We start from the raw sequence: 27,426 nt of genomic DNA on the forward strand, positions 1-27,426 counted from the left end.
GAAAAAAAAGGAAAAAAGTCATCGTGTCTTATCTTATGGCTGTGGTAGTTTATTCCCAGGGTATCAATGGGCAGTTTCACAATGTCAGCTGTGATGTGAGACATGCTGAACTCTGGCAACCCCTGGCAACACTAGCTTGTGATGAGAGACCACCAAGGGGAGGTCAATACTGATATTGTAACCCCTTCTAGGACTTTATTACCTCAGGGTCTGATTATGTTTCACTAATGCCAAAACCAGATTTTTGCTTATATCCCTATAAGCTGGTTTTAGCAATTTGTCTCTAGTCAGCAAAGCCCTTAATGTATATTTAAACAGCTGTAGAATTAGATCTGGAGTGAGTAATATTTAATATTCTTAGGACAGCTTAAGAACCTGATCCAAACCAAACTGCAGCCAGTGCAAGGTTTTTATTGATTTCAGTGAGCTTTGAATCAGACTCCAGAGATTACCGGATTGTTCCCAACTGTTATTACCTAGAATCCATGGCAAAAAGAAATACAAGACACAGAGATTAGTTAAATCATCACATGATGAAGTTTATTTTCTCAGAGTACTTGCAAATACACATATATATGCCACACCACCCCCAATATGTTGACAGAGACCTTTCAGAGCTGTCTCAAAAAGTATTTTTCCTTATCTTTGTGTGTCGGTGGCTTGCTCAAAATCTCTGTTGACAAAGCACAGCGAATTCCTGACAGCAGTCTTAAAGAGGCTGGCATATAAATAAAGATGTCTGAGAGAAGCCAAAAGCTATACTCTAATGTCTTTGCACATCACGTGTTCTGAGAATGGCACCTTGGCTGCATAAATAATCCCTCTGGTGTCAACTGAGTTTTAGAATATAGAGGTGGTAGAGGTGGGGGGGAGGTAAGGAGAGAAGTATGTATCCTAAAGCTGGCAAAAGTCCTGCTGAAATGAAAGGATGGGTGAGAAGCAGGAGGGGGAGGAATTGTTTGCTAAATAGAAATGCCTGACAGGCATAATTATGAAACATTTTAGAAGGTCTTACAGGGAAGATACTTTTCTGACCACTGTCTCTTCAAATAGAATTGAGTGTCTTGCTCTGCAGTTCTTCTGTAGCCTCCTTCAGACTGTTTTTTTCTTTCTTTCTTTTGGGCATCTTTTTAGAACTGAGCTCAGGACTTCCCCTTCTTTATGATGAAACTTCTCATCTGAAGAAAATAGAAACAGAGAGTGTGAAGGTAGTTGGACCATGGCCAGCCCTCCACGTCGGCATGAACAAGGTATAGCATATACATGTGTACTTTTATATATATATATGCCAGAGCCCCTTTGTCACTTCATATTCAAAAGCTGCTGCTTTTTCACCTCCAATTCAAATCAACATTCATCTACAACCAGCTTGCTTTTTAATCACCTCTCCCCGTCTCCTTTTGGGACTGGGATTTGGTTTTTAGATTTAGCGTTTCAATCAACTTTGCCTTTTAAAATTTCATAAGCTGCTGCAACAATGTTATGATGTAGGTTTAGTTCAGTTGTGAAGAGTTAGTCGTCTAGGCAGCCCCGAGCTGTAAAAAAATAACAACACTTTAAGTGATAAAAAACCAAAAATCTTGTTTTTCTACATGAGGAGTCCATGTTATGCCTTAAACTCCCCCAGCATCTGATGTTAGTAGTGGGTGTTTTATGAGTGAGTTTTTTGTCAAGGATGGCAAAATATTCATGTCCCACTGTTTCTACCAGAGATCAGGGGCCAGCAGGTTGGTGGCTCCATGTGAGGCTAAATTCACTGTCCCTGCACTGTGGGGTACCTTGATCTGAGTCTGGATAGGGCCACAGAGACCTGGACCTCTGTTTTGCAACCACATTGGTCCTGGACTGGATCCAGTGAATTCAATGCGAGCATTGCCATTGGCTTCAAATGAGGTGGGTCTGGGCCCCCAGTGACTGTACAGGTCTGTTAAAAGCAAAGCAGAGTTTTGAGTCAACTCAAGGGAGAACTCAAATTACTTTACCTTGTTTTTACAAAGCCTTTTTGTTTTTACTTTTACAACCAACCTTTTGTTATTTATATTATTTTAACAAGCGTTAGGGAAATTAAAATCAAAGGGGAGATGACCACGTGTACCAAAAATATAAGCACAAAGGAGCTTGTAAAAGCACAAAGGAGTATATCTATGTAGCAGAATCTTTTTTTTCTCTTGATGAGGGATTCCAGAAGATGGAAGTCAAGGCTGAAAATCAGTGAGTCAAGTGTTTCTAATGAAAAAATTAAATGTTGGAAGTTTTTTCCAACATTATAGTTAATTGAACTTATTCTGTAATGCAGTGAGTTTTCTGTCATGAAGATTGCCTTGAACCATGTTCAGGGTATGTTGTGGGATAGTGGTGTAATTCACCTGTGGACCGTAGTCCTTATGCCTTATGAATGTGGTCATGAGGTCATGACCTATGTCATGATTTTTGGAGACTTCTCAATGAACAAATGAATGTGGAATATTTTAGACTTTTCCCCAAGTCTATTTTGTTATCACATGTGAGAAACTGTCGGTTTGTCTGGTTGGTTTGAGTGGGAATTAAAAAGATAAATTATAAAGTAAATAAACTAGGGTGAAATAGAAGTCATCTTTTTTATCCATGAACGTTTCTCAAGTTGTCCCTTTAGAAATACTTTTAACTGGTAATAAGTACAGTTTTTTATAGGCAAAGCTTTCTAAGCATTGGCGTAGTTTGCCAAAGGAAAATTGTCCACCCCAGATTCATACAGTGAATACCCAGGTCTTGTGAGAGGACCTTTGTAGTTCTGAAGTGATTACTGATACTCTATCTGAATCCCAGCTGAGAACATTCACTCAAGTGCAATGTCCAAAACTTACATTAAATAACTGTACTATTGAGCTCATTGACAGCTCAGTTTGGCATATTTAAAGGGCTAAAGTGAAGAAGTGAGAGGACTCTCTCTATGTTGACCACAGTGCACAAGTGGATAAACCAATCTGACCTGTGTTGCACGAAAGACCCAAACTGATGGTCTTAATGGTACCCTTGTGATTTAAAAATTAGTAGATTTATGGTCTTTCTTCTTTCTTTAACTGAAAGCTTAAAACACTTTGGTCCTGTATTCCACCATACTGTGCAAGTAATCTCAATAGAGTCCCTGCAACTTCTGCCTGGCAAAGCCTGACCTCTTATCCTCTCGCTCTTATTTGCTGCAAATCTGTGAAGAGAGAACTCGGCTCTTCTATAATTAATGGTTTTCTTTGACTTGTCCTTACAGCTCTAGAATCTTGTCCACAGTCAGATGGATTATTTATTTAAGGACTAATTAGCAGAACCCAGTATGATAGCAAGTCAGAGCTTCACAATAAATGCAGCTGCACAGTAAATGCAGCCTGTGTCTGCTGTGGTGAAACTGCCATCAGTCAAAGTTTAGCTGATGAAAAAGTCTTGTAATGAGCACTAAGAGCTGCTAAATGCTTCTGTTTCTGGCAGAAGTTCAGCAAAAAGCAAGGCTAGAGACACGGGCTGTCTAATGAAATCCCTCCCCTGGCAGCCATAGAGGCTTTGGGTTTAAGAACTGGGCAGCAGTCCCGTGAACAGCAGTTACCATGCAAATGAAAAGGAGGCCAGTCCCTCAAAATTTATTAAAATTACTGTTTTGAGCCATCTGAAAATTGTACATACTCTTGAAACTGGCCCAGAATCACTACCAGAAAGCACCTCAGTGATCCAGCCCTCACATTACAAGCTGTGGGTTGTGGCAAGTCATTCTGAAGTTCTTTCACCCCTTGCTTATGGTCTCTTCTTCAAGCACCATTTTTTGACCTAGATCTTGGTAAAATGCGTACACAGAGTTCATAAAGCTAAAACCAGTAAACCACAGGTCTTTGAGCTCTGAGCAGAGCCTGGAGTTGCCTCAGCAGATGGCTTCTCCAATGAAAGAGAGGGACATGCTGTAAATATTGGGCTAACCCTGGGCTAAAATGCTGTGGAGCATTGCCCAGCACAACGGCAATGAGGCAAGTTAGACAAAATTGATCAACCATGAACTGACGAACTGTGACAAGTATTTTTCACTGAGACCGTGGCCTTTAAAGTTCCTTTGGTTATGGTAGTTAACTAGCTACTCAGTGCAGCAGCAAAAAGATTTCAATGAGTGGTCAATCTATCTAGTTTCTGGCAAAAAAATGAAATGTTAACACCTCTCCTGCACCACTCCATTGATTTCTGGTCTACTAAGTGCTTTTTATTCCCTAGTTTTGCATCCTCTGAAATATTATGCTTAAACAAAACCAGTGAATCTATTAAGAAGATGTTTCATTTACTCTATTTTTGAAAGAAAAAAAAAAGCGGTGGTTTCCACATCTATTGTGAAGTCTCAGTTTTCACTCACTCTCTCCCTTCCTGTTGCTAATTGTTATTTTTTGAAGCAAAGTGCTTTTGGGCTAGAATTTGTCAGGCTTAATAATCAATCCATAGGAGAATTAACAAGAATTTGAGTAAATTAGATTCAGCAGTTAATTAATTTGATTGCCTGCTACAGCAAACTTTGTCTCATGGGAATGATGAATGGATGTGTCCATTCTCTTTCCCAGAGCTGTTTTTTATAGTGTATCATATGTCTGTCCACCTACTGAATGATGAAAGTCCATTTCGACATGAGTTTCATGTCCTTTTGGTGCTAGTGGACTCCCTAATCTCCAGGAGAGACAAGCCTAAGTGAATGTATTTCCGATTTTCTTCTTGGAAGCCTTTCATTAGAAAAATATGTTGTCCCATCCCCCATTGCTCTGTGTGTCTATGACATAAAACCAAAAATGTATTGTTAACATTTCTGAAATCTTGGGAGTCTAGTAATTATTAGCCCAGATGTACTTATTACATAAAAACAAAGAATAATAATACATTTCAAATTGTTTCTGCCACTTTTCCTGGTGTTATGCTCACCCTTCCCCTACACCCCTGGATCCTATGGTTGGTGATTTCATTCTGCTGGGGTCAGAGGGGATGTTATAATGGTCAGAGAATCATAGAAATGTTTAGGTTGGAAAAGACCTTTAAGACCATTGAGTCCAACTGTTAACCCACCACTGCCAAGTCCATCACTAAACCACGTCACTCAGTGCCACACCTACACGTCTTTTAAATACCTCCATGGATTGCGACTCAGCCACTTCCCTGGGCAACCTGTTCCAATGTTCCATCCTAGGATATACTTTGGGTCCTTTTGTATGTTTGCAAACAAGCATTTACATCTTGCTCTTTCTTCACTGATCTGCATCTTCACATTACACCCCACTTTACTGTACATGGTGGCTTTTACATCTGTATGCTATACACTTTGTCTTCACTCTCTTCATTGCCCCTAAAACCAGTTTTTTCCAGGTCAAGGTCTGCACTTTGAATGGCCATTGGTGAGTTGTTTATAGCTATGGGTCCCCAGTGCCAGCCTGTGCCCCTTGGGCTATCACTCTTTGTCAGCTCTCCTCTACCCTGTGTCCTATGTCTTCACTTCTCAAGGCCCCCATTATCATACCAGCCCTACATTGCTTTGTACTACATATTTGTGTTAGAGTCATAAATATTTCATTCTACAAAGAATAACTATTTGTGTTACTGTTCCCATATATAAAATTACTGCTGTTACAGCTAAACTTAGTAGAACAAAGCTTCAGGCAGATTGAGAAAGCTTCAGACAGAACGAGCCTGATGAGCCTTACTGTCTTTGCAAACTGTTCGAAGCTTATGGCCTTTTGCTAGCAGGACAAGACCATATTACAGAGCTGCCCACTTATGCAGATTGACTGCTTGCAAATGACACCACCTGCAAAAAAACTGTGGAACTACCTGCCCATGCATAACTGCAAAGCCTAAAGCTACTGCAGTTCCGAAAATCATTCGTAGTTTGAGAAAACCCGCAAAACCAACTCACTTTGTTGATGAGACTCCTGCGTGTGATACACTGATCAGAGGGTATGTCCTGGGAAACATCACTGCTGTGGCCCAGTAAGACTATTGTGAAGCTTGACACTGACAGAGGCAGGATCTAATAATACTGAGCAATAGTGTTTTATAGAATAAATTTGACGCCAAGACTGAAAGAGCTTTGCTTCAAGGATATAAGCATAACAAGATTTATCAGGAGTTATATCTTTCATTAGACCAATTGATAGCTGACATGGGGAAGATCTTTTGTGTCTGACAGCTTAATGAGGGGGGTGGCTGTTTTGGTTTTTTTCCAGTTGTATTTTTTTTCTAATAAAGAAGTTGCGGTTTTCTGCTTGCAAATTTTGCCTCGAATAAGAATAACATGTAATTGTACAGGTCTTATCATTGTGGTTTCTGTTTGTAATTGATGTTAGCTATCACATGGGGAAAAAATCAATTAATCTCCTAGTAGAAAGGTGTCAAAGGAGTCTGTAGATTGCCGTGCACATTTGTGGATGTAGTTGAGTCCCAGGACATCTTATATAGCTAATGTACTTTCAGAACCTATATATCTGTGCTGTCTTTGTTAAAATTTTACCTCCCACTAGTAGAGATGACTAGCAACAAAGAATAGACCTAGATTCCTAAAGAAAATATTAATTCTATTCTTCAGTTATGTCCAGTCAAATACATGTTTTAAACATGCTGTTTGGCTAAGAAGAGGCTATCGATAAATTCACAGAGGTGAAAGATCATGAATCTTGCTCTTGATACAAAGTTTGATGTGGACCAAAGAATGAACCTTTTAAAGCAGAGAGAATGGAAATGGTATGTACGAGAGTGGAATTGCTGGGTTTCATGCAACTATTTTTATATTCTGTGCATGTACTTAATATTCACTTGCAAACTAAAGCCAGTGTCATCATTATCTAGCACTGTACAAATCTGCCTTCAGTTCTAGTACCAGCAAATGTAATTGAATTTAATGTAAATGTTTGGGAGGAGAAAAACAAGCCAAAGACCTCGATTACAAAACAAAAAAAAATGCCTCTAGTTTTATGTGTGTTTATATCTGAGCTTGTTTGACCCACTTCTATCCATTTAATTGCAATTCTCCAGTGTTCTCCTCTGGAAAAATAAAATTCTTCATCAATGGTGAAAGCAATGTTGCTATTATTTAGCACCCGCAGAACTGGAGGTGGAAAACTGGAGTGTTATCAGGTATCTTAATGGTTTTTTTCTTCCTTTCTAAACCTTTTAGGATGAGTTTAAATTGCAAATCTAAGCAAGAAAATGATCTCTTTCAAATGCAAGTTTGACTCCAAGACACTCACTTGAAAGGCCATCTAAGATTGTTTTGAATTACATAATAAGAAATGGTAAAATAGGAATTTTCATTAACATTATGCCATGTTTAACTTTCTAATGACTTCCAAACAGAATATTCTTAGTTTATAAATGAAAACAAAATTTTAATAACTGACAACCCGGGTCAACATCTGAATACCCAGCTGCTGTCTTTATGCTTTATTCATCACTGCAAGCAGTGAGGATTGTAAAAAGGAAATGTAAAATTCCTTTCTTATATAGCAAAATAAATGAGATTACAGCTTTCATTCTTGCAGCAATAGTATATAGAGATTCTTAATGCAGGCAGGTTTTAGACCTTTGATTTTCTTATAAACTAGTGAAATGAACCATAGAAGATCCTGCATGTATTTTTCTATCCCTGAAATCTTTTCTTTTCTTTTGCCTTCTTGATGACATTTATACTTTCGGAGTTAATTTGGGGGATGAGTGAGCTAATATGTAAATATTAGTGACATTAAGGAACAATAGGAACTTATATAAATGCTTATAAGCGCTAACAGGCTGCAGTAAGGAGGTCCTACTTTGTTCTGTGATTTGAGTTCACTTTTAGTTTGAATCTTCAGTGCCACTGACTCTGTGTGTAATAATCTCAACTAATCAGCTGCGGGAGAGCAGAATTCAGGATGTGCTGCACTGTGTTAGAGAAGTCCTCCACTGCCAAGGCAGGCTGGCAAAGCAGCCTTTCACGTATGTTCAGAAGATAAAGGAGGTCAGGGTCAGATCCAGCGCTCCCAAGCCCCATATGGGGGTTGTGTGCAGTCAGCATTCCCACTGGGGCAGGGGGACGTGGTGGCCTTCAGCTACTGGCTCAGCATCTGGTGAGCAGGACGAGGCCAAGCAGCTATTGCAGCAATGTCTGCTCTTCATGTGTGATCAGTCACTAAAGGTACTGCTGCTCCTGTTGCAGTGCAAGCAAAGCAAATTTTGCTTGCTTGAAGGTGAAACCCCTAAAGTGTGGCCCAAGCAAGGGCTAAAGTAGAACTGAATACCCAGAAATGGCTTTTAAGAAGTGTGTCCCTTCTAGCAACAGCAGCTTTCCCTTTCAGCCAGGTCAGCAAGCATCAGCATTTGGACCTCTCAGGTTATGAAAATCTCAATGTGAGACTTGCACATCAGATCTCATACTGGGGATGTCCATTACATGGAGTCGTCTGGCATAATCCTGAATACAGCAGGAGATTTAGACCTTTTGAGGGTTCCCAGCTAAAGGGTAGCCTTGGGAGCCTTTATCTTCCTCTTGGTCAATGTGGGAAAATTGGGCAGTGGAGGAAGAACATAAGGACTGAAAAATATTCATACCATCTGAATAATAGATAGATGGGACTTTGGAACTTTTCTAGTTACAAAACAAGCTAGTCTCCTAAACAAGCATTAGTTGTCTTGTTTTAGCTAGTAAAATACCATTCCTTAATCTTGCTTGACTAAAATGAAGTTTAATTAGTATCCAGTGTTAAAACAAAGGTGGGATTTTGCATGGCCTTTATAAATGCCACTGCTTACTTAGTGTGTTGTTCTTTCTGCTGCTAGAAATCAATACACTTAAAAGTTAACAGTAATAGCAGCCCTTTTAAAATGTGTACTAGTTCTCTTTGGCTGCCAAGACTATTGGTGAAGTAAAAGTTATGCTTTTTTTACAATTAATTTTGTCCTTTTGAGTATCCCCACATCTCAGCTGCATGAGTAGCCCAGAAAAGGCAGCCTTGGCAAACAAATATTTCATGGTTTTTGGGGCTTTTTTCATATACTTGCCAGAACTACTGTTATATTCAAGACCGAATAGATGACTAAGTTGCTCCAGCTAGATACTGTCACTTTTCATTTTATGTGTTTTCTTTTTCCCTTAGGAGGAAAGGGGGGAGAATGAAAAATCAAAAAATATCATCTTCTAAAAAAAAGTAAATGTAGCTTGAAAAATAAACATGTAAGAATTATTAGAAATTTGCTAGAGAAAAAAAAAATCTCATGATGAACAGTCTTTTAACAGACAGTTGTTCGAAGTCGTACCTGGCAGCTATGGCATTTTGGATGCAGAAGTCTGCTAGACCAACTTTGAATACACACAAATATCTTGCAGTCTCAATAGAGTTCTGCAGAGGTCTGGCTCTTTCCCTTCCCAAAGTTTGCTGAACAGTTTCCTCAGGCAACACAGTTGCATTTGTGATTTGCTCCACTTGCAGAAAGTGTCCCCAGAATCTTGATGTTCCCATTTTTCTGTGATTGTTCAAGGACCTGAGAAAAGAGTCAGTAAGACTGTAGTTGCCTTCAACCAGTGGGATGCCAGGGGGAGGGCAGAAGGAAGGAAAAAAGAGGCATATTTTGAAGTTAGATAACTAATCACATGGTAGTTTCAGTACATAACTGAAAATAAACTGAAAAAAATAGGTTTTGTCCTGAAATACTTCAACAGAGGTGAACCTCAAGGATCACTGGACTTGGTTTACTGATGCCTTGTACCTGTTTTGACTGAAATCTGAATGACTGCATTATATATCTGTTCTATCTGGGTGTATACAACCACTCACTCTTCTCAGCAATGATAGTGGAAAATGCATAATCTAGGCTATTACTCATCTATAATTCAGGTCTTATTTACAGGAAGAATAGGAAAGTTTGCAATGGGTGTTATGCCATTGCCCAATTATTCTTTAAAAATATGTAACATATTACAGGCTTTTGTTTAAGCGTTCATGTTTACAATCCTGGTCTCCTTCATTCTGTTTGTTGATACATTAGTATTTGTCTCTTTTTTTTTTTTGTTTATTTTCCTTTTCTGCATGGAAAGTTTATTCATGTTGGCATTTCTGCTGAATATAGTTTGTTTAAGGCACAAAACCTTTAGGTTGTGTTTGAGCAGGTCACTAAACTAGCTGTCCTGAGGCTACAATTTCTTATCCTGATTGCTGCGTAGGTGAAGGGTTGACATCAAGTGGAAACAGCAGCAGCAATGTTTAAACCCCCTGGATTTTTCTTTTCTTTCTGAGACAGAGATTTTCCTGGGCTTGTAATTAAGTGGAGATCACTTCACATCCCTCTGGTTAAATTTGCAAAGCTTTACATTTGAAAGGTGATGTAAGATGTCAGTGTTCACTATAGTTGTGTTGTTCTCCTGCCTGTTGTGGGATATTTTGAAATAATACTTTTCTTCCACAGTGTGATCACAGGTTTGGGCAACCACTCCAGGGCCTGGCTGGGCTTTTTTTTTCTATATCTTCACTCCACATCAGTTTCTTGCTACTATTACTCAAGCTTCCCTGAGGCTATTCTTGTCTTGAAAATAGTATCAAGTCATTAAATATTTTGAAAACTTCTGAGATGTATCTATCAGGATATGAACATGGAAGTTTTATCCAGTACTGCTGAATCAAATTATTACAAGTAAAAATTAAACCTTTGATCATTTTGTAAACTTACCTTTCTAATATATGCCACTGTGCTTATCTTTTTTACTAAATATAGGGTGAAGACAAGAAGGTACCTGAAAAGATTCTTCATGCCCCTGTGTCACCTTCATCTGCACCTGACCATATGAAGTGCAACATCCTCAAAGCTCAAGTGGAAGCTGCTTTTAGAGTAGGTGCCCAGGTAATCTGTGTTTAATACTTCGCCTTTTTATTTTTGTCATAGCTTTCACCAATTTTCCAGAATCACATTGTTCCTGAGGAAGTACCTTATTTTCTCTCAAGAGGAACTGACATAGTTTTCTCTAACTGCTCTGCAGTTTCTACAGGTAACTCAAACTGATTGATGTGATGGAAGCAGAAATCATGTCATTTGACATGATTAATACAGCTGAGGGAGGCTGAGAAAATAGGAAAGATGGCCTCAGGAAGTCCCCATGTTTTGATTTTGTCACTGTAGGTTTTATTTACTTTGCAACTGAGAAACAGTAACCCCTGGAGTTTTCTGAGCCTACCTACCATTCATGGAAACTGTGATTAAGAGTGTTCTAATAATAATATCTATACATCCAGATTCAACCTTTATTTCAGGGGATTAACTTTAGATGTCTGAATGTGAAATGTTAGCTAGTACATTGTGTTTTTACTTATTTGTGTGCTTTTAACAAAATTTTAAGCTTTTATTTTCCCTGCTTTGTTACTGTTAACGCTGGATACATCCTGTTTCAAAAACACTATGAGTCTTTTAATGATGCCGTGCAACTGAAAACAGATGCTAAATGGCATGACTGTAAAAAATTAATTTTCCAATCAGGGGTAAATCTATGGGAAACCTAAAATGTGTGATTCTTTTCAAGTGCAATTTGTGGACAAAAGATAATGCTATTGGTGCCAAAAATAAAGCTGAGTACAATGTTTTAGGAAAAATAGTAGAGGCAGAAAATTTGTTATAACTCTTCACCTAAGTTCCTGTGGTATCTTTGAGCATACTGTTCTTGTTGAATACAAATTATGTTGGTGTTTCCATTGCTTTGTTTCTTTTCACAATAACATACCAGGTCAACTTGCCCTGCAAAGGACTTTGTTAACAATCACTTTTGTGTATTTGTTGTTCCCTGGCAGATCTGTCATCTGAGAGCTAGATTACATCTGGTCTAGCTAGACCTAAGGAAGTATCAAAATTTGGTTATTCTGACTGCCCTAGATTTCAAGAACAGAAACCATAAATCTGGCAGCATGAGGGGGAAGGAGTTGTTTGAGTATTTTTCTTTTAGTTTTTGCTTAAAGCTGTTCTCTCACCTCTGAATTCTGTGTTATATCAACTGTGTTTTGTACAGCATATTTCTTGTTTGATTGCCCTTGGGTTTACCCTCTGTTTTGCCTGTGTGTCTTTTCTACAGTATGTCACGGTATATTTCTCATGTTTGTATTTTCTCCTGAATATGCTTAATGGTCATGTTTCACTGGATAGTTAAAGACTGGAAGCAGTGTGTGCTGCTGCATTCAGAATACAACATTATTAAGGCAAGATAGAAAATGTGCTTAATGTATGCATCTCTCAATTGACCTACCCTGCCTTAATTTTTCACTCTGAGGCTTTCCAAGGGAAAACATTGCAGGTTGGTTTTTCTGCCATAGCTGTATTCTTTAGCTGCTGCTATGCTGTAAATAAGTTTCAGAGCAAACTGAGCATTCCTCTTTTCCCTCTTACTTGTGTTGTTTTGCACAAGGCTTTAGCAGTCAGATTGGATTAAGTAGCTGTCTGTAGACTTGACCTCAATGAGAAAAGTCTTATTATTTCAGGGAAAGGAGAGGAAAGAAGACTGTTGCAGGATAGTATATATTGTGGAAAAATAATGGCATACATTTTGAAATCCCTGAAGCTTTCAGTGCTAACAAAGTATGGGTTAAGAGTTATAGCCAGTAAATTAGGATGTACCTTAATCTTAGAAATCTCCATTCAACTACCTGCTTACCCACAAAATTACCTCTGTAACTAGAGATGAGTTTTTCTGCACTTGAGCTCCCCTCCTGTCAAGTATGAAAGACTACCCTTCTCAGATACATTGCAAAAATAAGCAGGCAGAGACCAGGCAATGTTCAGCTGTTACAGTAAGGAGCTGTGGCTACACGAGCACTGAGAAGAGTAGGAAAAATGTTCATGGTGAAGGAATGAGTAGAAACACACCATCTATCATCTAGCAAATGGGATGAGGAAAGGGGGCTACTGGAGGACTCAGGAAACCACTGTATCAGATACCATAAAACCACCCAGTTATCTTCTCTACCTGCCCCTATCCCCCCCAGACAACTAACTGAATACTGGTAGCTAAGCCAGTGGCAGTTCAGTCATCTTCTGGGAAAAGTGAGCTGAGATGGAATTACACTGTTCAGAGACACAGAATCCTTTTGAGGGAGCAGATAAGGAATAGGTTTCTTCATGAAAGGCAACCATTTAACTCCATATATTCCCTCAGGGCAGTGATCCTGCCCTTCTTCGACCCCATTTGACATATCCTGCTGCTCAGTATATCTGGAGGACTAATGATGTTATCCTCTGACCGATTTCATCTTTTGATGCCAGTTCCATATTAAGTCCCTGAGAAATCTTGCCTTCTGGCCTTATGCTTAACACTGCAATTTCTCATCTCTTGTTTTTTGTATTGTCATATTTCAATTTGCAAGGCAGCCAGGGCAATCTATGCTCTGTAAGGCACAACCTATATTCCTTAAGCTGAAAAGAAAGGCAGTCTGATTTTCCTTATGTGCAGCATAGTCATTCCTATATTTCATGATAGCACAGAAAAAAAAAAAAGAAAAAAGAGGATTCACTCCTCTACTTTGTAAAATGAAGAAGAAGGAACCAGGCTCTGTCTTATGCATATGGTATTTGAAAGGAAATATTCTTTTAAGGACTCCAAAAATCTATGGTCTTGCTCATCCTTTTTGAAACTCCAGGGGGTGTTTTTACTATATGGTTAAATGTAAAAGTATGAGAAAAATATTGGTGCACTGTAGAATCATATCTACAAACTGTTGCTTGAAATATTTGTAACAGCTCTCTCTCCAAGCAGTAGGAATATTTTCAATACCATATGCTACTAACATCAGGATGTGACAAGTTTATGAAGGCTCCTCCTGCATGTAGTAGAAGAAGCTGTTCCTTGTTAATTCTGAGAATGGAGTAAATGTTTACAAATGGAAGATACAAACTGGGACAGAAATTTTTTGTCATTTTCTTTTTTCTGTGGCAGCTAGACACAACACAAGAGAGAGCCTTAGAAATTAATGATTTTAGTGCTTAGGATTTAAAAATAAAAACAGGGGAAATGATGCTGTACATTTGAAAATATATTCTGGAATATGATCTCTGTGCTGCGTCATTTCAGAATTATGCTGGAGGGCTGTTTATCACATTCCTAGGGGGAATACATCTCCCTTAGTTATGGCCCTAACTTAGAGTCTGAAAATTTGTAAGGTTACGGTGCTGATCACTTAGCCCTGCTTGTGGTTTAGAGTTACAGAGCAGCAGGAAACTAACATGAGTGGGGGTTTTTTTTATTTGGTGAAGATGAGAATATTTATGTGTCATTCAACTAAATGGAGAATCAAACTGCAGTGTGTGTGGCGATGCTGGAACCTGAATCTAGGAACTCACTGCCATGGACACCACAGGTGACAAACATGAGGAACCCACACGCAGCTGTGGGAACCTGTGGTTTGCACAGGGCATGCCATACAGTTATCTATAGGTCTAGAGCAAACAAGTAGTGTTTCACAACACACCTTTCAAACTGTGCCACAGGGATCTGCCACCTTCTAGCTGACAGACTGCATGTCACAGTTCCCATATAATTAAGCTCCAGGGGAGCCCTAAACACTGTGAAGCAGCTGACATATCTTTTTCTTTTTTTTTTTGCATTTATTCCAGGCTCTTCATTTGAGAGGGAGTGGTATAAGGCAGCAGTAAGGAGCTGCCAGAATACAAAAGACCAGCTCTCCCTGGCATTTAAAACCCCTTTGCAGCTTGCATGAGTCAGTGCTGATATGCTGTGATTGAGCAGACACGACTTGTTAGTATCACAAAGAGTCCCTTTTGCCAAACAGTTCATGGCCCAACTGATGGAGGAAAGATATTAGCAGGTTTCAGTTGCTATTTATATCCACTCTGGCTTCAGACAAATCCTAATTATCCTTAAAATTAAGCACAGGCTCCTGAACAAATGCACAGCTATCTCAGCAGGGCTTTTTATTTTGGCAAGCAGTGTGTGCTGTTTTCTAGTAGTCTGTCTTGTACAAGTGGTGTTTGTATTCTCCACCTGTTACCTAGCCTTTCCTAAATCCTTCGGTTGATGTACGTCTTGCTAGTTAGCAAAGAGAAGGATCCTGTTTCTCATAGATTTTTACTGCAGCTGATTTTTGCATCACTCTCATCTTTCCCTTTTCTGCAGACAAGGGAAGGCCAAGCTCATTGTGAAGGTACATTTTTTCAATGCAGTTTGTGGAAGACAGATAGATGTGACATTACTACCGAGCTGTTCCTCACTGGACATTATGGGTTGTTTGCTGAGAAAAAAAGCGGTGGGAATAGGTGGAGATGCAGAGTTCTTCACAAAGACCATACAAAATCCCATTTGCTTCTCCTTTATCAACCCCGATGGAAACTGTTGGCTGGTGAGAGGTATCTTCTATCAGCTGGGTTTGGGTTCTCAGCAGTTGTTTCCCCCACCTTGATTCTCAGTAAACTGATCCTCATTTACACTGAACAGAGACGTTCAGTCCTCTAACCCCTTTCACACACTAACTATCTTGAGAAGCTTATACACATGTAAATTTTTAGGCCAGGTCGATAGTCATCTCTCTTTTTCCTCCCTGTCCTAGAAATAAGTGCAGGCTGAATGTAATGCCGTTTTTGCTTCAAGTACTGCAAATATGTGAGTAAGTGCAGGTTGCTTGTGCTGTCTAGAGTTGCCTTGAGGAAAGGACTGGACTGTGGCACAGAAAGTATCTCAGGACACGCAGGGTACATGTGTCATCCTGCAGCCTGTGCTCTCCAGGTAGACGCAAGCCATGGCTGCAAATGTAAATGAGACTTGGATCTATGCATTATTGATGGTAGAAAAGGTGCACAAGTGATGTGAGTCACAGTGCTAGTCTGTCTGTAGCTACATTTTTGATGATTCTTTGTCTTTTTCAGCATTCTGTCTCCTTTCAGGAAAGATTCATTGTAAGGACTTGTCAACCTCAAAGTTCAGATGGTTTTGCCATGTATTTCTAGAAAAAATCCACTGTCTTTATGTAAGCTGGGTCTTTGAAACATTATTCACTTAAGGAGTTCTGGATTCAAACCCTAATCAGGTCACGAATGAAAATAGAGTAGGTGAGGAGAAGACACTTGAGGATTTATAATCTTATGTGGTCTTTCTTATAATAGGACTTAAATCCTTCTGGATTCCCAGAGGAATTCTTAGCTTTCACTAGATGTTGACTGAAGTACCGTGAAAGGATCAGCTTTTCCAATATTTCAACATCTTTCTATCATGAATTAGATGCTGTTTACTTCCTTCTCATTCTTTTCTCCCTCCCTCCACCTGTCCTTATTCACAGCACAGAGCTACTGCACAACTTGACAGTCTTTGCACAGAGATCAGAACTGAAATTATGTGAGTATAACAGGTCACAGCTGAGGTGTTCGGGCTGTGGGGGAAGCTTCCACAGCTCCTTATGTACATTATGACTTCCTTGCTAAAGCTGTTGCTGTTAGTCACCCACTTGGATGAGCAATAAACTCCCTGGCAAATTTCAGGCTAGGTAAAAAGAAGCAACTATGCTGGGACTCTGGACTGGAACAGCAGTGAGTGCAACATCATGTCAGTTATAATTATTCATAACAATGGAATTTAAAAATGGCTCAGCTTCAAATTCTGTGTTTCAGTTGCTATGAGGAAACAGGTTTGCTCAGCTTTAAACGTGAGGCTACAGGAAATGAATGCTGTCAGAGGTATAAAAATGCAAGATTTTGATAGTGTGTGATCAATATAGAATATATGGCAGCTTATTAGAAGTGTGCCAGCAATGATACCTCAGGGTATATACCTCAATGATAAATCAGGGAAGGAACTGAGGAAATGATGCAGCAGCCTTGGTGGAGCTACAGAAGGGGAGGGAGGATTTGGATAAACAGAATGTGGGAGAAGGGAAATCTTTAATTTATTCCCTGGAATAGTGGAGGCAAATGTGGCTGTGGTATCACAAGACTGACAGCACATTGTGGGTATGTCAGCTATGTCTCCTATCTGGCATGTCTGTAAGTGCTAGTACATGATGAGACAAGTACTGTTAATTGGGTCGTTGTGTAAGAGCCCTGCCACAGCCTGTGGTGCCAGGCCTTGTTCAGAAGGACAAAAACAGAATAGTCTGATTCCAAGAGACATAACCATGATACTTTTCTGCCTGAAAGGATACATTTGACATATTGAATCACCAAGGTAGGTTTACCTTGACAGAGCATTCTTCCTGATGATATGTTGCTTAGCCTGTATTGTCTGATGAGATCAGCCAACATTCAGCATGGCTGACAAACGACAAAAATGTTGATAAAGAGCTGAAAAATCAAGTATGCTTCAGGCCTCCTTAGCATCATTACAGATTCAGAAGATCCAAGATAGAGAAGTATTTCCAGGCTGCTGCAGTGAGAGTAATTGCTTCCTTGCCTTTGAAGATCTCCAAACATGTGAAAGCTCTGTTCTTCTCCCTTCCTTTCTGCAATTGGCAACTTTGTGAAATTACTAAATAAGAGCCATCATATGTTTCATATGAACCTTCCAGACCCTTGTCTTTCTCAGATGGGAACCTGATACTCCCCCTTGGCTGCAGTGATCCGATTCTTCGTGCAGTTTTTTTGCTTATGCAAGATATTCCTATTTTGGATCAGTAGAGGTGAGAGCTGCAGCAATGCCCCTTGTGATAAAGGAGAGACACAGAGGGCACTAGCTCCCCATGGTGCTTGCTTGAGGCATGAAGAACACAGCCTTGCTTTCCTTGCTGGAGGACCACCACTTGCAGAATGCCTTGCTGGAGGCAAGCAACCAGCCCACAGTTGCAGCCAGAATTAATTGTCTGTGCAGAATCACAGAAGGCAGCAGTAAAAGTTCTGTCTTTCCTGGTTTTTCCCACTTGGTACAAGTCTAGTACAACCAATTCCCTTTTTGAGGTCCTCTTCACTATCGTCCTGGGGCTAACTCTTCCTTCAGAAGAAAATTGAAAGAACTGCTGTTCACTAGGCAAATCCAGCCACCAGGGTTTATGAATTCATACATGGAGTTGCTCCCAGGGGGCAGAAAATATTCCCACCCACTCTGGAAAGCTCAGCAGACTCTGGTGTAGCATCCCTGGAGCATCTGCCCCCTCTCTAAGGCTCCAAAGGGGACAGCAGCAGGGTTTATGAGTGTTTAGGAGTGCACTGAAATGCACTCTGAGAAGTGTCAGGCAGATTTGCTTAGATAACTGTGGGCAAAATTAGGTATTACTTACACACTTTTCTCCTATTTTCATGCTTTGGTGAAACCAGTATTTCTTAGCAATCATCTATGAAGAGAGCTTTTACAATGGCATTGCTGCCCAGGCATATTTTTTGTCTCTAATATGATAAAGTAATGCTTTCTCTTTATTTCTAGCATCATTCAGAAAGTTAGTGGCATATGAATGTGGAATATTAATAATTTTTCTTTTGCTCTAGCCCTGGTGTGAGAATGGCATTGTGTGGAAGGATTTAATGTATCAACCTTTAATTTTGTTTGGTTTGCAGTCTACTAGCCAGAAGAGACAGCTTGGTTATCTTTGGGTAAATAGTAAATGAATCTGCTTATGTATAAATGAAGTTTCAATGTCTTCTATGCTCTGAAACCTCTCCCTCTCAGAGCAGCAGTCTTTGTGTAAGGGGAGAATCTGCCTTAGTTAAAGAGATCTGAGCATGTCCATGCTTCTGCCTCTGTCCTTCTTACACAGCTCAGTGCTGGGCTTTCAGTGGGTGACGGCCTCTGCCCTGTTCTGTAGGAAGATTCACCAGCAGGTACCTCCTGCTAGCCTTGACTTAACTGCCTTGTTCCACTGATGGAAGGCATTCTGCAATGGAAATCCAAATCCTGGCCCTAGCAGGTGCACTTGTTTTCAAATGAAAACAAACTCTCTGGGAATTATATCGTAAGAGCTGTGTACTAGTATAAACCTTGTTTTACAGTCACATCTTTTCAGTCAGGCTGAGGGAGTCCTTGTGTGGTTAGTGAGTGTGATTTGCGGAGTTGAGAAGAAAAATGAAAGAAACATGCTGCCACCTGATGATTTACTGACCTCCTTCTGAAACAAAGAAACAAACCAAAAGCCAAGAAGCCATTAAGTGAAGCAAGGGTGGTACAGTTTCTGACGGCTGAAGCCCTTTGCAGAAGTGTTTGCAGATATAACATTTTCCCATGTCTGTTCATCCATAGATAGGGAGAAGAGGCATAGAGTGAGAAGAACTAGCCCATCCTTATTTATATGTACCTACCAATGCACACCCAGTGGTACCCTGAGGTCATGCCTCATCACCTGAGGCTGTTTAGGCCTCTCCATTTCTTTCCATGCTCCCTCAATCCTTCCAATTTAGAGTGGGATTACTTGCTCATTGGTCTGCAGTACTTACTTGTGGGTACAGAAGTCTTTTCTGTTCTCTAAATCATGAGTAATAATGAAGCAAATTACTACCAAGAGAAATTCCTCATGATGCTGATCATGCCGTTTAGGAGTATATGAGTTCTTAAGACGCAGGCTTAGCCTTCCAGTGCAGAGAAGGCAAAAGAGAGCAGTAATGTATTCCCAGAGCTGAGAAGAAACCAAGGGCCAGCCATTAGGGGCTAATGTACAGTGAAACCCTTTCAACTGGCTAATGAGATCCATGGCTTATAGCATTTAAGTAGGTGGAATTTTAATAATTTCATTACTGATCACAACCCCTACATTGCGTTGTTGATCTCTGCATTCTCTTTTCTACTGTTGTTTTCAAGTGCATCTTAAAATGCATATCAATTAATCTGGTGAAAATTGGAATAAAGTAAAATTTGTAGTTTTAAAAAATAGCCAATTTGACACATAATAATCAGCTAGCTTGACAGGCTTAACAATAAAATGTTGTTAAGACATCACTGTGGAAGAAGAGACTGTGTATTAAGTTTCTGACAGCTGCATTCATGTTTACAGCTTTCAGAAACCAAACAGCTTTATAAAAAGCATTATAATTTCAGTAGAACAAAGCAATATTGCTTCCATTGCTCATCTATGCCAGGAACGATTTTCAATGCTTTCTCTCAAGTCCTTAAAAAAACCATTTTCTTTCAAGAAAGCAATAGGTTTTGAATAAACAGTGTGCTATACAGAGCTACTTAAAGACCAGTAAAAAAAGTTTTCTAGAGAGAGCTGAATTTCTTAAAGCTGTGAATTTATTAAAATTTAGAAATTGCACTCCTGATCCGGAAGTTATTTATGATGTGACACTAATTCACTGAAAACCTTAGCTGCAAAACATTTGGTGACTGAGTTACAGTGGTGGAAACTAGCACCCTAGGAGAGGGACAAACCTGCTCATGAGGCTCAGAGGGTTCCCTCTCTGCTGATAGTGGGCTTGGTATCAATATACAAGATGCAACAACTCTGATAGGAAGAGAGAGACTTCCTATGAAGGGACTTATCACAGAATGCTGACTAACCCATCACCTCAGGTACTTGCCTGGGTTGGAGTAGGCCCAGGATAGAGTTCATTTTCCATCAGGCTCCCAGTGGTTCCAGTTTAATTGCCCCTACAGTTAATTGTGTGTACAAGCTGAAACAGTCTGTTCCCACCATGGCTGATGATCTGGTAAATAATGATCTGGGAAGTGGCAATGAGGGTTTTGTTCTTTCCAGCACAAGGGGGAAACAAACCTAAAACTATTACAGCTTGGGCAATTTCCTTGAGCATTGAGTATCCCTACTGATATTTTTATTTTTGTAGTTCATTGCTAAGGTATAAAAGAAACTTGGCTTTTATTTTGTTTCCTTTTCTAATGAGTACGCTCAAATGGAATATAACAATTTGTATTGAATGGAAGGCCTCTTGTAAAATTTACAGTATTTTTACATGCCTGTAAATTCCTTTGATTTGGATTTGATGGATTTGAATAAATCTGTTTTATCCTTTTTTGAGAGGATTAGACTGACACATTTGATTAAATTTTATCTGGACCAATGGCCTTCAATTACTATGGTTCAGACCCTGAACACTGAAAAATCACTCTGTTGTAGGACCCTATTAGTTCCCTTCTATCCATCTAGCAGAATGCAAATGTTATAATTTGAGAAACCCATGACTGATTTGGAGATACTCTTGTGTCTTCAGCCAGTAGTCTCTGTAGAGGAGTGCACTGTTGTGCTGACACTGGCATTTACACACGATTTTTTGAACACTGCATCTCAGTTGAAGAGTATATCAACACCTGCCCGAACTGGGCATTTTCTGGGTGATAAAGCAATTTCCATGTAAGTTATTCTGCAGTGCTAGTATTTTCAACTCTATAGACAAATGGTATGTGAGATACAGGATTCTGTAATTTAGCAGGAGAGCAGTAGTGGGTGAGATTTTCCGTGAATTCTACGTACAGTGTGAATATATGTAGGGGATTGTGTATTTCAGTGACTGAATGAAAAAACTAAATGAAAGGTTGACATTATTATTATTTTAATTATACTGCATGAATATTTATTCTACTTCAATTAAAAAAACAACTCAACTACAGTACGTTTGCCCTTGTAGATTTTTTATTATTTCTGCTCTAATGCATTGTGGAGGAACCATAAATGTCAGTGTTCTTTCTCCTCCTGTATCCCTATCCAATCTCTTCCTTAACAGTATTGCCCTGCACATTGCACATTGTACATTGTAGCTCATCACAGTGAATCTCAACTGTAGAAAAACCAAGATTATGCCTTTTAAAACTGGGCAGAGTAGGCATTTTGTGCACTGCAGTTTTCTGGGGTGCTTACAGGAATTACTTCTTTAGTAAACTGTTGTATTATCCTAAGTGTATGGGGATGTTGTACTAAACTTTGACTCCTTCTTTTAACAGGCTGTGAAAGAAGAGACCTCTTTTGTCAATCCCAGTAAGACCTCCAGCCTGCAGGACCCTAATGTAAGGTCTGTTGCTTCTTGTCCGTAGGGAAAGCGTCAAATGAATGCATGATATAGTGAGGCATTTTCCAAACATTATCTCGAGCTGTTGTTGCAGTTCAATTTGCTCATCTCCAAGTTGCTGTGTAAAATTCACCAAGCAATGACCTGAGGAGAAGGTGGTTGCCAGAACAGTGCTTATTTTTTGCACATATATCAGGTGCAGTTTAAGAATTAATAAAAGCTCAGGTTCAAAGAGCAGACTGAGTGTATATACCTGAAAAAATTAGAAAAGCTCAAGATAAGGAATCTGGTCTAGTGATAATCTTAGAAAAGCTTATATAAAAATAAGTCTGTTTTCTTAACTTTTATATCAGAAATGTGCTAGATGTCCAAACTAGACTATCCTTGTGTTTGTGTTTTTTTGATTTGTGCAAGGTCTTTTGAAGAAGAAGAAGAGGCATTTGGTAAATCCTTTGGAAAAATGGCTCATTTTTAGACAGTAGTGACTGCTTTTGATTGTACTTTTCGTCTGTTGATAGTGGATAATAGTCTTTCTTTTTTGGGGTGGCCATTTTGAAGAGGCATATTAATTGTAAACATTATTTGAGTGGCACAGTATACTGTCTTTCAGCAGGTGATTAGAAAGGAGGTTACAGTATGTGTATTTGGAAATTGCCTATCTCTATATGTACGGTAGTACCATCACTTTGGACACCCTTAGTGTCAAAATCTGAGAGTTTGATGGAAAAATATTATAGACGTAAAGCATGGCAACCACACCGGCTGTTAATCAGCTAATTATAGTGTATATGCTTTATATATATATATATATATTTATGTATATGTAATATACATATGTACTAGAACACTAGTCATCTCATGATTTTACTTTATAACTTTCTGATGGTGACTCTTGCAACTGAAAGTAGACATTTAAGTATCTTGTAGAAAACTCCGGTTTAAAGGGGTATTGAGTTATATTTGACAATTTAAATCATCCTGAACTCAAAAACAAACACTTATAGTTGTGAAAATTTGTCAACCCTTTTTTCAAATGTCTGTCTTTCCTATAAAGAGATAAATCAGCACTAGTCTCCAAAAAAGATTTCATTCAGAAATTCCTTTCTGATCAGATTGGACTAGCAGAGTTGCTATTTTTCTTAGTGAAAGCAGCTACCTAGACAAGAACAACAATGATGGTTGTTGGTGCTGAGGCAGGAGGAGATACAAGAGGGGATGCTTTTGCCTCCCATGGCACTGACTGGCTTGCTTGCAGTGCAGCTGTCATTCCCAGCTCCCCATGTCTCTCATCTCAAGTTATCTTGCAAAGCTGTAATTTCTAGCCTGATAGGCCATGATTCTCTCATTTGTTTGTCCAAGAGTCTGCAAAGTCTACTTGATATTTAGAATCACCCACTTTTTTCTGTGCTCTTGCTCTTCTTAGACCTCTACAAAACTTCCTTAAGAAAATTCTTTTCTTTCTTAAGAAAATTCATGATGTACGTGGCAAATTGACCAATTTCTTTGTTTAATAGAAGGGGGTTTCAAATATTGTCTCCACCACAACACCCTTTGTTGGGTTGGCAGTCACTTCCAGAAGCAGTTCAAGAGAACCTGGTTGTATAGCCCTGTGTGATTGGGAATGTGGCTACAGACTTTTTTTCCTTAATCATTTCTGCTGAACTTCTGCATAACATCTGAGATTAGCTCAGTTCGTTAGAGCACGGTGCTAATAAAACCGGTGTCATTGGTTTGATCCTGGTACGGGCCCTTCACTTAAGAGTTGGACTTGATGATCCTTGTGCATCCCTTCCAACTCAGAATACTCTACTGGTTCTGATATGAGATATCTATAGAAAAGCCTTTCTATTTCACATTTTGGAATAGGCTTTCTCCTGTTTCATCATGGTGAACTGCAAATGAGTTGTCTGCTTTGTGAGGTGAAGTATTATTCAGTATGAGGTAAGGATGGCAACCTGGCTGCAAAGCTAATTTTACTGTTTTCGTTTGCACACCTCCAAGTTTATAAATTTATAAAAGTTAGTTTGGCATTCTTGTTATGCAGCAGTCTGGTGTATATTCGTCTAATATTTATTTCTATTGGGTTTATGTCAAGCATTGTTTCCTCTACAGTCAGTTGTGCCAAATGAAATGTTATCAATGTTCAGGGATAGACCAATTTTAGGGGATAGACCGATTTTAACAGCCTGCATTCAAAACTCAGAGAAAAATGCAAAATAAATCCAAAGTCCAACCAATTCTTTTTCTCCTTCAAGCAGCTTCAAGTGTATATATCCTTTCTGCAGGGATATATACACCCTTGCAACCAGCCAGCATGTGACCTATTTGCTGATAACACCCTTTATAACCTCTATTTTGTGGAATTTGATGGACCTAAATGAGCCTTTGCTTTACTAGGAATTGCATCTGAACCAAGGGTTAGTTCATACTGGGAGACAAATCAGCTGGGAGTTTTTCTCTTCTTTAGTTGAGACAAGCAAAAACATCCTTTGTAAAAAAAACCTTCCTCAAGGAATATGATTTTTATTTCTGCAAGTACGCATGCAGACATTTCTGTAGACAGCACCTCTGAGAATCTTTGAGGACTGTTTGTTTGCTGAAATATCTTGCCAGTTGAAACCAGTATCTGTCACAGCTTTTTAACAGTACTTCAACCTTTTCATGCAAGGGGTTTATAGCAGGGACAGTGACTTCGTGTATTTGAATACTGATGACTATACAAAACACTAGCAAAATGCTGGGTTTTTTCCAGAGCCAAGACACAGGGAAATTTTTTCAGGCCAGCTAGTAAGCAAACATATGCAGTTTTGAGCATTAACTGAAGCACGAATTGTTCATGCAAATAGGGAACTAGAAGATGAGGGAGGGGGGCAGTAGTGCTTGTTTAATTAAAAAACTGTGCTCTCTTTGCTACCATTTTGTCCGCTCATCCATTGCCACTCTGAATGTTACACTTTTAATGAATTAACTGCTTGGATATGGCCTGTAATCTCCCTGAGCAATTATTTTAGCATCTGCCATGGCAGACTCAATTTGGCTAACAATTGCTATAACTCCATGTAGAATTAGTTCTGGTTCAACTAGTAAGTACTCATATATATGTGTGGTATAGCCACTTTGACTACAAGCAGGTCTCCAGTCATTTTGTTGGGCATGGCCTCAGGGATAATGTGCTTATGTAAAGTTGTCATGTATCAATCAGTTTATCTACCTATTTTCTGTGTCTGCTGGCAAACTGTGAATACTTTTTTATTTAAGTAATTTTAAATATGGGAGGAAAAAAATCACAGCTGAAGCTGAAATAGCACTATTTTGTCAGATTTCAAGAGGAGAAAACTTGTGAAATTTGCTCTGTCATTTGGTGCACAGGCTGGAAGTGCAAAGTTGTCTCCTGATCTTCCTGTTAATAGGTAACCTGTACAAATCAGATTAAACTGATGTAGAGTCAGAGCAGACTGCAGTTCTCTCTCCCTCCCTGCTTTTGGAAAGCATTGTTTCATGTCTCTATAAGTTTTCCTCCTCTGGATAGGATTTTTTTTTTCTCCCAAATAGTTTCAAGTACTGGTTCCCACATTTAGGGAGGAAAAAGCTGGTGATTTTGTAACCCAATATGTGCTACAGTGTCCTAGCTTACATTCCCTTTAATCCTCCATTAAGACTGATAGAATGCACTATGAATTGGGACATAGTTGTACCTTCCCCTTGCTGACCCTGCTGCTTTGCTGATAACCCTTAACAAAGCTGCAGATCTGGACAGTGGCTATAGGGAAGTTGTATGGTTACCTCAGCTGGATCCTTCCAGGCTGCACGTGACAGAGCTCTCAGCTGAACAAAGTAAAATGAGAGCAGCTGACAGGAGGGGAATTTCTATAGCAGGTTAAACAGCAGAGCCACGAGTTATCTTGATAAGACACAGGAATCCTACCAAGAAGAGTTAGACATTTCCTTTATCACAGCACTGTTTAACAGACTTGAAAGCACGCACATTTTCTTCAACAGCAAAGTAATATGTACAGAGAAGTACAGCCCAACTATATAGCTAAGCTGTAGGTATTTTGGACAGGGCAGAACAGAACATTGGTTTATGGAAGAAGAAATACCTGAAAAAACGTGTTATTTATGTATTTCAATTATTTTGCTTTTTATATTGAATCAAGAAGAGATATGGTTAGTTTGCAGTTAACACTTTGCATAATGAGGCATACTTTGTTAAGGCATGTAGTAAAAATGTGTTTGTGTGAACTTTCGTTTAGTTTGGAATTTTTAATGCCAGTCATTTTACAATGTTTTTTAATGGTACTTCTTTTAGGATGTAGGGTCCAAGTGTGCAAGGGAAGCAGTGATCATGTCAGTCCTTTTAAAGACCAACAAAAGGAATTCATCTTACACTAGAACTAGAAAAGCCTTTCTGACAGAACAGTTTCTTCTTTGGTGTTGTCATGATGGAAAATGAGCCAGAAGGGATTATGAGGAGGTATTTTCCTATTTGTTAGAGAATTCTTTACACCCAAGTATCTGACGCAGTGTCCAGATGGAAGTGTCGAGAAAGAAGTGTTCAGGGAGAATTTGCTGATTAGATATTTAATTTAATTCAGGTTTGAGAATGTTCCTAAGTATAGTTTTGGTAAGTCTCTCATCCCCTGCCTCCACCAATTAGGATTTTTTTATTTGATTCCTTTAGCCTTGAGAGATCAGGGTTCCAGCTGTCTGCCAGAAACATTTGTATAATGAAGGAAGTATAAAATATTATACTAAATATAAAAATGAAAACTGTAGTCAGTCAGTTTCTTATCACCACTGGTCACAATTTCCTCTTGATCAAGGGCCTGGCTCATCTACTGATTTGGAATGCAGAGGTTTCTCTCCTGAAGGATATCAAGTGAATGTGAATCACATAGTCACCTTTCCACCTTTTTATAGACCTCTCCTATTTCTCAGTATAGGGATGGGTTGCTAGAAAGATAACCTCTTGAACTTTCTTTCCAGAAATTTACCACCTAATTGCCAACCCTCTGCATTTATTAAATATCATGAATATATGGCTAACCACAGAACCTCATCAAGAGAATTCCTTTCCTTATTCAAAACTTTGCCAGACAGAAGCATCATCTGTACAATTTCCCCACTGCCTGTACATTAACTTCTCCTGAAAACTCTTTGAAGTATGTTTTCTTTCTGGCTATGACCACCTGGATAAGCCTATAGCGTGTATATGTGTGTGCATGTGCACAAGCGTGTATAATGTGTGTGCATGTGCACACAGCTTCACACATACAGCGTTGAACTGTATTTAAGATAAAGGTCTACACTTTCCTTATTTTTTTCTTTTCTTCAAACATGTCTAAATGTAAGCCTGGGTATACCTCTGCTGTACTGGCTTCAGGAATTATAGAGAGTGAAGAATTATACCAAAATAATCTGCATGTTAGGAATTGCTACTACTTTGGACCAGGCAAAATACTGGCTGTCCTTGGGTGTAGCCTGTTTGCCAAACCAAACTTTCATCTTGGCACAAGTCAAACAGTGGAAATGTTGTTAAAAATGCCCAAAGTTAAGGAAGTT

General features: G+C 39.2%; 1 protein-coding gene across 4 annotated transcripts in view; it reads left to right on the top strand.

The window, feature by feature from the left end:
• Positions 1-27,426, top strand: part of EPB41L4B (erythrocyte membrane protein band 4.1 like 4B) — a 166,657-nt gene that overhangs the window by 103,012 nt on the left and 36,219 nt on the right. For all 4 annotated transcript variants that reach the window (XM_051812642.1, XM_051812643.1, XM_051812644.1 and 1 more), the window contains exons 17-19: positions 1,135-1,250; positions 10,723-10,848; positions 21,800-21,867. In XM_051812642.1, coding sequence (XP_051668602.1) covers positions 1,135-1,250; positions 10,723-10,848; positions 21,800-21,867 — 310 coding nt within the window. The remainder of the gene's footprint in view (positions 1-1,134; positions 1,251-10,722; positions 10,849-21,799; positions 21,868-27,426) is intronic.

Source organism: Manacus candei, unplaced genomic scaffold (assembly GCF_025592945.1).
Source record: "Manacus candei isolate 608988 ecotype Guabito, Panama unplaced genomic scaffold, ASM2559294v1 h1tg000088l, whole genome shotgun sequence".
Classification (NCBI taxonomy): domain Eukaryota; kingdom Metazoa; phylum Chordata; class Aves; order Passeriformes; family Pipridae; genus Manacus; species Manacus candei.